This window comes from Callorhinus ursinus, unplaced genomic scaffold (assembly GCF_003265705.2).
Source record: "Callorhinus ursinus isolate GAN/ISIS: 27379988/994484 unplaced genomic scaffold, GSC_fseal_2.0 scaffold72, whole genome shotgun sequence".
Lineage (NCBI taxonomy): Eukaryota > Metazoa > Chordata > Mammalia > Carnivora > Otariidae > Callorhinus > Callorhinus ursinus.
The window spans coordinates 5872110-5884171 of NW_027397134.1; the positions used below are offsets into that span (position 1 = coordinate 5872110).

A 12062-nucleotide genomic window follows, 5' to 3' on the forward strand; every position below is an offset into this window, starting at 1 on the left:
TGATACTCTAATATGCATTTGCATTGTGTAATATAATTTACATCAGGAGCAGCATTTATCAAAGAGCAATCATCATGGCTGATGGGGGGTGAAGAGTAGGGTCTCCTCAATGTTCAGGTCACTTCCTTGACTCCGGGGAACTGAGGGCTGCACCTCTAAGATGTCCCTCCACAGGAATTTCAGAGTTTCAATGTCTCTCCTTTTAGAAAATGCTGGAAGAACAGCTCATCACACACGCATCTGGTGAAGTCTGGCGGACCTTCATCTACGGCTTCTATTTCTACAAGATAGTCATGGACAAAGAACCTGACCGAGGTCAGAGATGAGGCGAATGTTGTTGCCCACAGGAGCAAGTGTTTTTCCTGGTGGCTTGCTTTTTCAAATGATGGTGCTTCTTGAGTTCCTTGTGTGACTTTGTATTCTAAGTAGACAGATCTGTCGACTTCCTGAGCCTTTGTACTTAGTTTAAGCAGAACCGGAGTGACGAGTATTTCTTAAAGCTATGGTATGTTCTTGGTCAGAACAGTGTGGATGGAAGATAAACCTACAAGAGGCCAAGGGATCTGGTTCGAGGAAATTCCCATGGGCCATTTTTTGGTTACTAATTTTAATTATAGAGCCCCCGCCCCCGCCCCCATCCAGTGCAGGTGGTTCTAAGTATAGATAGGCTCTTATCTATAACTTACAGCACTTTTTACTTGCTAGACTCCCATTTCTTACCCTAGAAAGACTCAAGTCCTAGCAAGTTTTCTAAGATACATTTTACCTTTTTTTTTTTTCTTTCAATGAGAAAACATAATTCCCAAGAGGGGACCCATTCCAGCAAGGTCAGAGCTGGCTCACACGGTGCTGGAGACGCCCAGGATTCAGAGCCACGGCTCCAGTCCACCCAGAGCCCACAGGGACCTTGGCTGGAAGTGACTCCCATCCTGCAGACAAACGGCTTCTCAGCCTCTGGGTTTCGGGAATCATACATGAGATGAAGCAGCGAGTGCCCCCTCACTATGCTCTTTTATCCAAGAACGTGTCGGAAGTGGAGCTGTGCGGGTTTTTTCCTGGTAGCGACTAGTGTGTCCATTGCCGCCTCTCCCCTTGAATTCTCACTTGGACTAATAGTTATTTACCGTCAAGGAGAAAAAAACCAAAAAACCTGGTTACTGTTACCTGCTCTGAAATTAGAGGTATGAAACTGAAAAAAAAGATTTTTTAATAAGTTCACGCAATATAAAACGAACCATTCAGACGTGAACACTTAACTGGCATTCCGTACGTTCCTGGTGTTGTGCAAACACCACCACCTCTGTCTAGGGTCCAGATCATTTTCATCACCCTGGTAGGAACCCCTGTGCCCATTAACAGTCACTGTCAAACTCCTCCCTCCTGCCCCTGACCACCACCGATCTGCCTTCTGTCTCTAAGGATTGGCCTATTCTGGATATTTCATTTAAGTGGCCTGTTGTGTATGGCTTCTTTCACTTGGCATCGTGTTTTCAAGGTTCAGCCTTGCATCAGCAAGAAAATAAGCATTTGTGTTGAGGACACTTTCTGTCCCCTTTGCTTTTCCTAGTGGCCATGCAGCAGCCCACCACCTGGCACACGACGGCCGTGGAGGACTTTGCCAGCTTCCAGCGCAAGTGGTTTGAGGTGGCCTTTGTGGCTGAAGAGCTCTTGCACTCCGAGATTCCTGCTTTCCTCTTGCCCTGGCTGCCCAGCCGGCCAGCCTCCTATGCAAGCAGGCACAGCTCCTTCAGCCGCAGCTTTGGAGGGCGGAGCCAGGCAGCTGCGCTTTTAGGTAGATGCTCGGCCCAGTTGGGGCCTGGGGATGCGCTGGTGGGTGGCTGAGGGAGAGGGTCAGTCAGCCAAGGGGACAGCACCACGTGGACCAGGATTAGAGTCACTGGGCCTTTTATACTGGTACTCTGTCCGCACGGTGGGCTCCTGTTAGAGCTCCCACTGACTGAGTGGGTCAAGCTCATTATTGTCCCAACCAATAAACAAGTGTCCAAGAGCTCTCAAATCAGGGCACAGTGCTAAACCTGCCAAATAGGAGAGAATAGACAATGGGGCCACTTTTCCCAAGAAGCACCCATACTACAGGGGTTGTGAACTGGTGCTCACTGCTGGTTTAGTACCTGCCAGAAGCCTTCCTGGGACCTTAGTGTCCTAGGATGTCGGAAGAGGAAGGAATCTCAGAGGTTGTCCATTCCAAACACTGAGGCTGAGCGTGAATCTTCTCTCTGCCCTTCCTCCCCAAATGTGCTCACCACATTAAGGGATGTAAACTAGGAGTCTTCCCTCCTTTCCTCGGTTCCTGCAGCTCCAAGATAGGGGTACCCACCCACTTATTAAATGATGGTGACCTCTGGTAAGAAATTGGACCTCTGCTCTCAAGGACTGGACTGATGGGTTGGGCTGTAAATGTCTTTAGGCAATGCATGCTCTAGGTAAAGTGTCATGAGATTCCACTCAATGGCAGGTTGGAGAGATCCTAAAAGCCCTCTAGAAGGAAGGAAGGAAATGTAACATAGACCAAAGTCCAAAGAAATTCCACCTTCTACTTAGTTTGCCTGGAAATGCCCAGCTCATTGGAATTCTTACGTAGCTGGTAGAATGGAAATGTTAATAGTCATCACAGTTTCCAGATCCTCAGATTCACTTGGATCCAGATGTGGCTTTGAACCTCACCCCAGCATGCCCAGCACTGTGTGTGAGAACTGAGGGGGGCATGGAGAAGACAAAACTGAAGAGAGTGGCTCCTCTTTCCCCCAGGTAGTCACGACTTACCCTCTTCCTTGTATTGCATTTCTAACTCTGTCCCTCCTTGAAGTCTTTTGGAAACAAAGAGGCCACCTACTCCGTACCTGCTAGTTACGAGTAGCACAAACACACCCCACCACCACCACCCAGTGTGACAAAATATCTCCTGACGTTGCCCAATGTCCCCACTTACTCCTGGGTTAGAGTTACTGCTTCTGGAAAACACCTAGGAACTGTCCCCTTTGCGTCATCATCCTGGTTCTGGAGGCTATCTTGACAGTTTCTGCGTGAACATCCTCATTTCCAAAGTCTCCTCCTTCAGCAGGCTGGCAGAACCCTCTCTTGTCCGCCAGAGTCCTAAGCTCGAGGTGAGATTCAAATCGTTTGAGTTTAGCTCTGGTTCTTAGACACATCAGAAAAATTGCACTTAAAGAGGAGCAGCATATGGAAAAATAAGTCATCTGTTCAAAACAGAGGGAGAGTAAGGGAGAAGAGAGGATTTATGTCTTTAGCAGGTAGTTTATTAAGCAGATGTCTTTCCCCTGGAGTTTGCACATGGTGTTAGGGTGTCGGCATTGATTCTGAAACCGGACAGAATCTCACATGTCTGCATGTTTTCTTGAAGCTATCCTTTTATTAGCTTTCCAGTGGCTCCCATGATTGTAGTAGAATTTCACTCCTCCGCTTCTTTTCCCATCACCCCTCGCACAGGAAGTGGGTTTCTTATCCTTTTAAACCCGGCACAGCATTATCACTGCTCATTCTGTCCAGCAGCATCCCTCAGACCTCTGTATTAGGATATGAGCTACTTCTTCCCAGCCTTTTTTTTTTTTTCAGGTTAGAATGTAGACTTTTGCTGTGTCATTTACTGAAGTGAGAAAGAGGAGTTAGTTGTCTTTGAATTGGACTGTCCCCGGTGTTGGTTTTTTTTTTTTTTTTTTTTGCCTCAGACATGATTTATAGGGGAAAGAAGGCCTGTGTATCATTTATGACCTGCTCCCCTTTCTGTTTGTTTCGACGTGTTCCTTTTTAAACATTTCAGATTCTCAATTGGACATCTGTTTTTCTCAGCAGAAAGCTGTTTTAATATTCCTGACGGGTGCCACACCATCCTGTCTGCCCTGGCCTGTGGTGACTCCTACTTCTTCACTCATGTCATCCTGTGTCACTGAGCTGTGAAGCTGCAGGGGCATCTGAGATCCAGGGAGAAGCAGCACCGCATCCCTTAAGCCCACTCACACACCTTTGACTTCTTAGCCTTTTTTTTTTATCTAATTTATTTCTATTTTATTTTATTTTAAAGATTTTATTTATTTGACAGAGAGAGACACAGCGAGAGAGGGAACACAAGCAGGGGGAGTGGGAGAGGGAGAAGCAGGCTTCCCGCGGAGCAGGGAGCCTGATGCGGGGCTCGATCCCAGGACCCCGGGATCATGACCTGAGCCAAAGACAGGCACTTAACGACTGAGCCACCCAGGTGCCCCTCAGCCTTTTTTTTTTTTTTTTTAAGATTTTATTTATTTGACAGAGAGTATAAGCAGGCGGAGTGGCAGGCAGAGGGAGAGGGAGAAGCAGGCTCATTTTCTTGATCACCCCACTGGATCTCAGATCAGAAGAGGCTGCCAAGCCCCTCGGTCCAGACCCTGACGCGTGAGCAGTTTCCATCCCCACTCCTCATAAGTGGGGAGCCAGCTGCTTTTTGAAAGCTCCCCCCAACAGGGCACTCACTCCTGCGACTACTCTGCCCGTTGCTCGGCAGCTCTGGTTGTGTGTTGATCTCTGGGGCCCTACCTGAGACTGCAGTCTCTTCTCCTCCAGTGGCACTGATCCCCTCCCCAGGTCATTGTTAGCACCCTCGCTGTGACCCGGGTGAAGGACCCTCAGCCGGCTCCTCCTCTGGGTTTGCTCCTATTTACTGGGATTCACTTTATCTCCCTGTCCCAGCGTGAGTAAGTCTGTTCTTAAGTGGCTAAGGAGTGATTCAGAGAACTCGCCACCAAAAGCTGCAGCTCAGCTGGGGCTCACATATTTGTCAACATCGGTAGCCTGCTGGCTGTGTCCATTCTGTTAAATCTCACCCCGAAAGTAGTGAAAGCCAGTGGTCTCTTGAGCCTGTAAGCACTTGGCTGAACAGGACACTTCCTTGGGCTTCCTCAGACCGGCCTGTTCTGAACTGAATACGCCAGATGGGAGAGAAGAGATGGGCGAGGTCACTGCTGGTGTTTATTGAGTGCCCTTTGTTTTGTGACCCGGGCTTTCCCTGCCACCCTGGGGAGGAATACACTGTCCAAGACCAGAAAGCAAAGCTTTCTTCCTTTGACTGGGGCTATTAAGTAAAAGGCTACTGTGGTTGGGCCATGAATCAGGAACACAAGGCAGGGACAGAAACTAGTTCTCATGAGACTTTTAGCATCGGAGCCACCATATTCTTTAGCCTGAAGTGTCCCAGGCAGCTGAGCTGTGTCCATGAGAGTCATGGACAGGCCTCAGATGGAGCATTGGTGAGCTTGTAGCTTAAATGGGGGAGGAAGGAATAACAGGAGAGTTGCAAGTGGGGTGGCTAAAGGAGAAGGCAAGAGGGGTGAGTCTGCAACCTCCTGGCAGCCATGTTTTCCTTGATCCTCACCCCTCCTGGAAGCAGCTGGGTGGGCACCATCTCAGCTTGCAAATGAGGAACTAAACCAGGAGAGCTGAAGCAGTGCCCTCAGGGGCACCTGGCTAAATGGCAGAGCGTAGATCTTCTAACTCCAGAGGAAGAACGTTTCCCATTTTGCACACTCTGGTTTTGAGAGCGTAATGAGCTATATATCCAGCAGCTGAATATCAGTCTGCCCGGGGGCCATCGGCGTCCTAGCTGTGGCTCCACTACCTCTCCCAACAGAGGTTCATTAAAATCGCTGACTCAAGGGCCGTTTTATCCTTGTCAGTGATAAAAGCCACTCAGGGCTTCTACCTGCAAAACCCAGAACTAAGCTGATGGCTTCAGATAAAGAGATACCTTTGGATTCATGGGGGCCGGGAGATGAGGAGCTGATAATAGTTTGTAGAAACCCTACGTCTGGCACTGCCCAGTCAGGTAGAGCAGAGCCCTGATCTTTCCGTTACTTCTGAGCCTCTTTCAGGCCTTTAGTCTGGTCGGGAATTGTCAACGACCCTTGACCCATCCTTAAAACATCCCTATCTTGGGTTGAATAGGATTTCTGAGCAGGAGTTCCAGGTAAGATGAACTAGTTTGATACCAACCTGGAATCTGAGCAACACAGTTGATGGAACAGGGTGTTGAGCTTCATTGTGAGGTTTCATTTCTTGAGAAAAGATTCTAGAACTATTGTTTTCCTGGGTTGAAACCAGAAAAGCAAGACTTCCTCCTCACTGTGGTCTGGGCTGTCTGTCCAATGGTGTCCCTTTGTGGGTCACTGGAGGGGGAAGATCTGGGGTTCAGCCTGGCTGAGGTTCCGACTCTGATCTTGGTCAAGGCATTTCTCCTCCATGGGCAGCTGTTTCCTCATCTGTAAATGAAGGAGTTGGTTCCAATTAGGGCGAGGCAAACTATGGCTTAACCAGCCAAATCTGGACCGTATACCATCTGTTTGTTTCTTTTATAATAAACTCTGTTTTTAGAGCACTTTTAGGTTCATAGCAAAATTGAGTAGAAGGTACACAGGGTTTTCATATACTCCCTGCCTGAGCACCTGCACAACCTCCCCCACTATCCACTCCCTGCACCTGAGTGGGGCATTTGTTACCATCAGTGAACCTACATTATTAACAAGGCATCATCCCGGGTCCCTGGTTTACAGCCGAGTTCACTCTTGGTGTTGTACATTTTGGGTTCTGACACATGGGTAATGGCGTGTATCCGCCATGCTAGTATCACACAGAATAGTTTTACGCCCTGAAAATCCTTCTGGCTTTGTAAGTAAAGTTTTACTAGAACACCGCCCGGCCTATTCATTTACAGACCTCCGGCTGCTAGCGAGCGCACTGTGATGGCAGGGTTGAGTGGCTGAAACAGAGACCACATAGCCTGTAAAACCCAACATATTACTGGGCCCTTTCTAGGAAAAGTTGGCTGACCTCTGGACTAGGTGATTTTCAGGAAGTTTCTGTGATTTTCTAATAGGTGACTGCAGTTTTATATCTGGATGCCTGGTTGTTTGTTCTTGCACCTCATCCCACTCCTTCTCCCTCTCTTTCCTGGGGCCCTTCCAATGTGCTGATGCAGCGGCCACTGTCCCAGAGCAGAGGACCGTGACCCTGGATGTGGACGTGAACAACCGCACAGACCGGCTGGAGTGGTGCAGCTGTTACTATCATGGCAACTTCTCCCTGAATGCGGCCTTTGAGATCAAGCTCCACTGGATGGCCGTGACCGCCGCGGTCCTCTTCGAGATGGTGAGAGCCTCCTCCCTTGTGTCGTGGTCAGAGCCTTGGCTCACCTTGCCAAGGGGCACAGCGGGTGCTTGGTAGAGATTCATGTCCCTTTTTTTTTCCCTTTAGTTCAGCCTCCCATTACCTTTCACCTGGACTCTTTGGAATAGCCTTGTAAAAAAATTTAAACACAGTAAAAAATTCAAACAGTCGACAAGGAGCTGGATTAGGGTTTCTCAGCCTTGGCACTCTTGACATCTAGGGACAGATAATTCTCCATTGTGGGGGGCTGTCCTGTACATTGTAGGATGTTGGGCAACATCTGTGACCTCTACCCTAAATGCCAGGAGCACAACTGCCTTGTGACAACCAAAAATGTCCCCAGGGAGGAGGAGTATTGCCCCCAATTGAGAATCCCTGGTCCAGAGTAAAAGTAAGTCCCTCTCCCACCCTTACCCTGTTCCTGGGGACTTCCATCTAAAAGCAACCACCCGGATGTGGGTGGGGGTTGGGCTAACTGGGTGATGGGTATTAAGGAGGGCACTTGTGTTGAGCACTGGGTGTTATGTAAGTGGTGAATCACTAAATTCTCCTTTGGAAACCAATATTACACTATATGTTAACTAACTAGAATTTAAATAAAAATTTGAAGAAAAAAATACAGGCGGCCCCCTGGGGCACCTGGCTGGCTCAGTCAGTAGAGCACATGCAACTCTTAATCTCAGGGCTGTGGATTTGAGCCCCATGTTGGGTGTAGAGGTTACTTAAAAATAAAATCTTGGGGCGCCTGGGTGGCTCAGTCGTTAAAGCATCTGCCTTCAGCTCAGGTCATGATCCCGGAGTCCTGGGATCGAGCCCCGCATCGGGCTCCCTGCCCGGCGGGAGGCCTGCTTCTCCCTCTCCCAATCCCCCTGCTGTGTACCCCCTCTCGCTGTGTCTCTCTTTGACAAATAAATAAAATCTTAGAAAAAAAAAATAAAATAAAAATAAATAAAATAAAATCTTAAAAAACATTTTTTAATTATTAAATAAAAGCAGCCACCCTACCACTTTGTTGAATGTACTTCCAGAGATAGTATGTGCACATACAAAGCTTTGTTACCTTTTTTCTTTTTAACAGATATGGTAGCTTGGAATACTGACATTGACACTTGTACAATGGGGGGGGTTAGGGATGCCGACTCTCTGTGCAGTGAGAAATCCAACTAAAGCTTTTGACTTCCCAAAAACTTAACTACGAATAGCCTATTGTTAACCTGAAGCCTTAAAGATTACATAAACAGTCGATTAACACGTATTTTGTATGCTTTTTATTATATACTGTATTCTTACAATAAAGTAAGCTAGAAAGAAGAAAATGTCACTAAGGAAATAATAAGGAAGAGACAATGCATTTACAGTACTCTGTTTATTAAAAAAACAACAAAAAAAACAACCCACATGTAAGTGGACTTGTGCATTTCAAACCTGTGTTGTTCAAGGGTCAACTGTATTTGCAGTGTGTTTTGTCCTATTACTTATATATCCTCAGTATCAGTATAAATAAGTCTGCCTCATTGTCGTGTTTTTGTTTTTGTTTTGCTTCGTTGTTTTTAAGGGCTACAGAATATTCTGCTATTTGTTTGTATCCTTGTTTACTTAACTAATCCCCCGTCCGTGAACATCACTGCCTTTAACTCTAGCTCTCAACAGGGGTGGGAGGAGTGTGTGATTTTGCCCCCGTAGGCAGGGGGGCATTTGATAATATCTGGAAACATTTTTACTTGGCACAAATGGTGGAAGAGTGCCACTGGCATCTAGCGGGGTGGATACCAGGGATGCTGTGCATCATCCTAGAACGCATCACATAGGACAGCCTCTATGACAAAGAATTAACCAGCCCAGATGTCACGAGTGCCAAAGCTGAGGAGCCGTCTTTCAATTGGTCTTCTACCTGTCTGTCGTCCTCCTAGTCCGCCGGGCCAGTCTGTCTAATCAGGTCACTTGGTGCTCGCACTGAGAAGCCAGCCCGGCCACCCCCATCCCTGGTCCAGTGTCTGTAGAACAAGCCCTCCTTAGCCAGGCTGTCAAGATCTTCCAGGTGCCATCTTGAACCATCTTTGCAGTCTGCCACTCCTTTGATACACTCTCCCCTTCGACCTAGAAGAATGTTTTTCTGTGGCTTTAACAGAGTCCTGCTCTCCTCCCACACTGGTGCAAGCATCCCATCGCCTTGCTGAGAGCAGCCAGAAGGTTCAGAAAGACTTTACAGAAAGCTAGGAGATGACCAAAAAGAGTGAGCACAGCATCTGCTGGCAGTGTATCGTTTTTCTATCCAGGGCTCAGAGGCCTAATTTTGTCACACAAGGCATGATATCCCGGGGAAGAGATTTGTCTGCGTTTCCGTCTGCCCAGCCCCAGTCTGCCTCTGCATGGCATTAGCACCCCTGTGGACCCCTACCCTGGAACACTGGAGCGTTCTCAAGGTCCAGATCAAAATGATGCCCAGCAGGACACCTGGGTGGCTCATTGGGTTATGCGTCTGACTCTTGATCTTGACTCAGATCTCGTTCTCACAGTTGTTGAGTTCAAGCCCTGCATTGTGGTCCACGCTGGGCATGGAGCCTACTTAAAAAAAAAAAAGACAAGACACCCAGCCGCCTGTCCAGCTCAGCTTACAGAGGACACTGGCTCTGCCCCAGCCAGTCAACACTGGGATAACCACTCCCTCCAGCCAGAACTAACCCTCTGACCCAGTAGACTAAGCCTTCTCCTTGGAAGCCCTACCTACCAGATAATCCTATCTCAAACAACACAACCATAACATTCATAGATGCACACATATAGTCACAGTTTGGCAGGAAAAAGAGTATTTATCTCCCTGGGGGGAATATAGCAAGTGTCTTTTCAAAGTACACTTTTCACACCAATTCATGTAAAACCCATGAAAGCTGCTAATCCCTTTATCATTACAGTTTTGACCCTTGAACAACACGGGTTTGAACTGCATGGGTCCGCTTATACATGGATTTTTAAAATATATATAAATACAGTACTGTAAATGTATTTTTTCTTCCTTATGATTTTCTTAATAACGTTTTCTTTTCTCTAGCTTACTTTATTGTAAACCTACAGTACATAATACTCATAACATACAAATATGTGTTAATTAGCTGTGTATCTTCTTGGTGAGGCTTCTGGTCAACAGTAAGCTATTAGTAGTTAAGTTTTGGGGGAGTCAAAAGTATACTCAGATTTTTGACTGCATAAGGTGTTGGTGCCCCTAACTCCTGTGTTCAAGGGTCAATGGTATTTTGTTAAGTTTTTAGAAATCTCTAATGTAGATTAATTATTATTTTAAGGTAGTGTCCAAATTTGTGATAAATCACATTTGATTATGTAATTTTATAATATGTAATATTTATTATATTAAAATATGACATTTTAAAATTTACATAAAATAAAAAGAGCCTTAGAAATTATTTTGGGCAGGGCCACATGGCTGGCTCAGTCGGTAGAGCACGCGACTCTAGATCTCGAGGTTGTGCGTTTGGGCCCTGTGTTGGGTATAGAGATTACTTAAAAATAAAATCTTTAAGAAAAAAGAAAGAAAGAAAAATTATTTTGGTCAAACAGAGATCTTGGTTTTTATTGTTGATGTATTGTTGTTATGAGTGTTTCTGGGAAAAAAAAGCTAAGAGCGGTCCCCCTCAATTTTTAACGTAATCATATTGGTTTAAGTCATGTTGTGGCTCAAACTAATATATGTATATATATAAATATATATTTTAAGATTTTATTTATTTGAGAGAGAGAGAGGGAGCACGAGCAGGGGAGGGGCAGAGGGAGAATCATACTCTCCGCCGAGCAGGAAGCCCGACTTGGGACTTAATCCCAGGACCCTGGGACATGACCTGAGCCAAAGGCAGATGCTTAACCAACTGAGCCACCCAGGCGTCCCTTGAAATAACATTTGACACAAATCTCATCTGTATGCCAGAGCCACATGCATCAGTTTTGTTTTTTTAATATACGTAGTTTTCTGGTTCAAAAAGTATCTTAAGACGTAGAAAAATCGCCACTGTTCCCTAAGGAAATGGTACTGCTGGGGAGGTTTGTTTTGCTGCCCCGGTTAACTTTCGTTCGGAGTCTTCGGACAGACAGCTTTTGGGAGTTTGCTGGGGAGAGGCTCTCATTCTGCCAGGTCAGGGCTTATCGCTTTTGGCCAGAGGCCCCCACTGTCATCTTGCACCCTGCATCACGTCCCTTCCAGCCAGCCTGAGTAGATTGTTTTCCTATTTGATACTTTGGGCTTCGTAAATTTTTGATGAAAGACAAATTTAGAAGGACTTAACTTATATCCTGTGACCTTCCACCAACATCCTATAGAATGAGAAGGCTCTTTAGGAGGCACGAAATAGCTCTCTCCAGTTGCTTCCTTCCAGAAGAAACCATGGAGTTGCAGCAGCTCGGGCTGGGAGGAGGAGCTGTGTGCTGAACTCACGGTTCTTCACGGGTTTGTCGGCCCAGAACCCGTTTGGAGCCAGTGAACACGAATAAGTGAACACGCCAATCAATACGTAAGCCGCCACGGTGGCCGCTTCGCTCCTGGGGAAGTACTTTCTCTTGTCTGAGTTCACTCGGAGGTGACACTGTTTCTGTGCTTTCCACCAGGTCCAAGGTTGGCATCGCAAAGCCACTTCCTGCGGCTTTTTGTTGGTCCCCGTTCTGGAGGGTCCCTTTGCGCTGCCCAGTTACCTGTATGGCGATCCGCTCCGAGCCCAGCTCTTCATCCCACTCAACACCAGCTGCCTGCTCAAGGAGGGCAGTGAGCACCTGTTTGATAGTAAGAGACACTCCCCTCTGGACGTTCTGTCTCCAGGAGTAAGACCCCTCCCCCAGGGCCAACTCTCTGGGCATCAAATCCAGGCAGGCTAGTGCACAGAGGGAGCCTT

General features: G+C 47.0%; 1 protein-coding gene across 9 annotated transcripts in view; it reads left to right on the plus strand.

Annotated features, from left to right (window-relative positions):
- The window catches only part of DEPDC5 (DEP domain containing 5, GATOR1 subcomplex subunit), a 122003-nt gene that overhangs the window by 103694 nt on the left and 6247 nt on the right, over window positions 1–12062 (plus strand). For 8 of the 9 annotated variants that reach the window (XM_073886868.1, XM_025858126.2, XM_025858128.2 and 5 more), the window contains 4 exons: window positions 207–315; window positions 1568–1792; window positions 6983–7152; window positions 11782–11953. In XM_073886868.1, coding sequence (XP_073742969.1) covers window positions 207–315; window positions 1568–1792; window positions 6983–7152; window positions 11782–11953 — 676 coding nt within the window. Of the gene's footprint in view, window positions 1–206; window positions 316–1567; window positions 1793–2635; window positions 2770–6982; window positions 7153–11781; window positions 11954–12062 lie in introns of those variants that run through there. The other variant, XR_012376442.1, reaches the window with a different exon arrangement.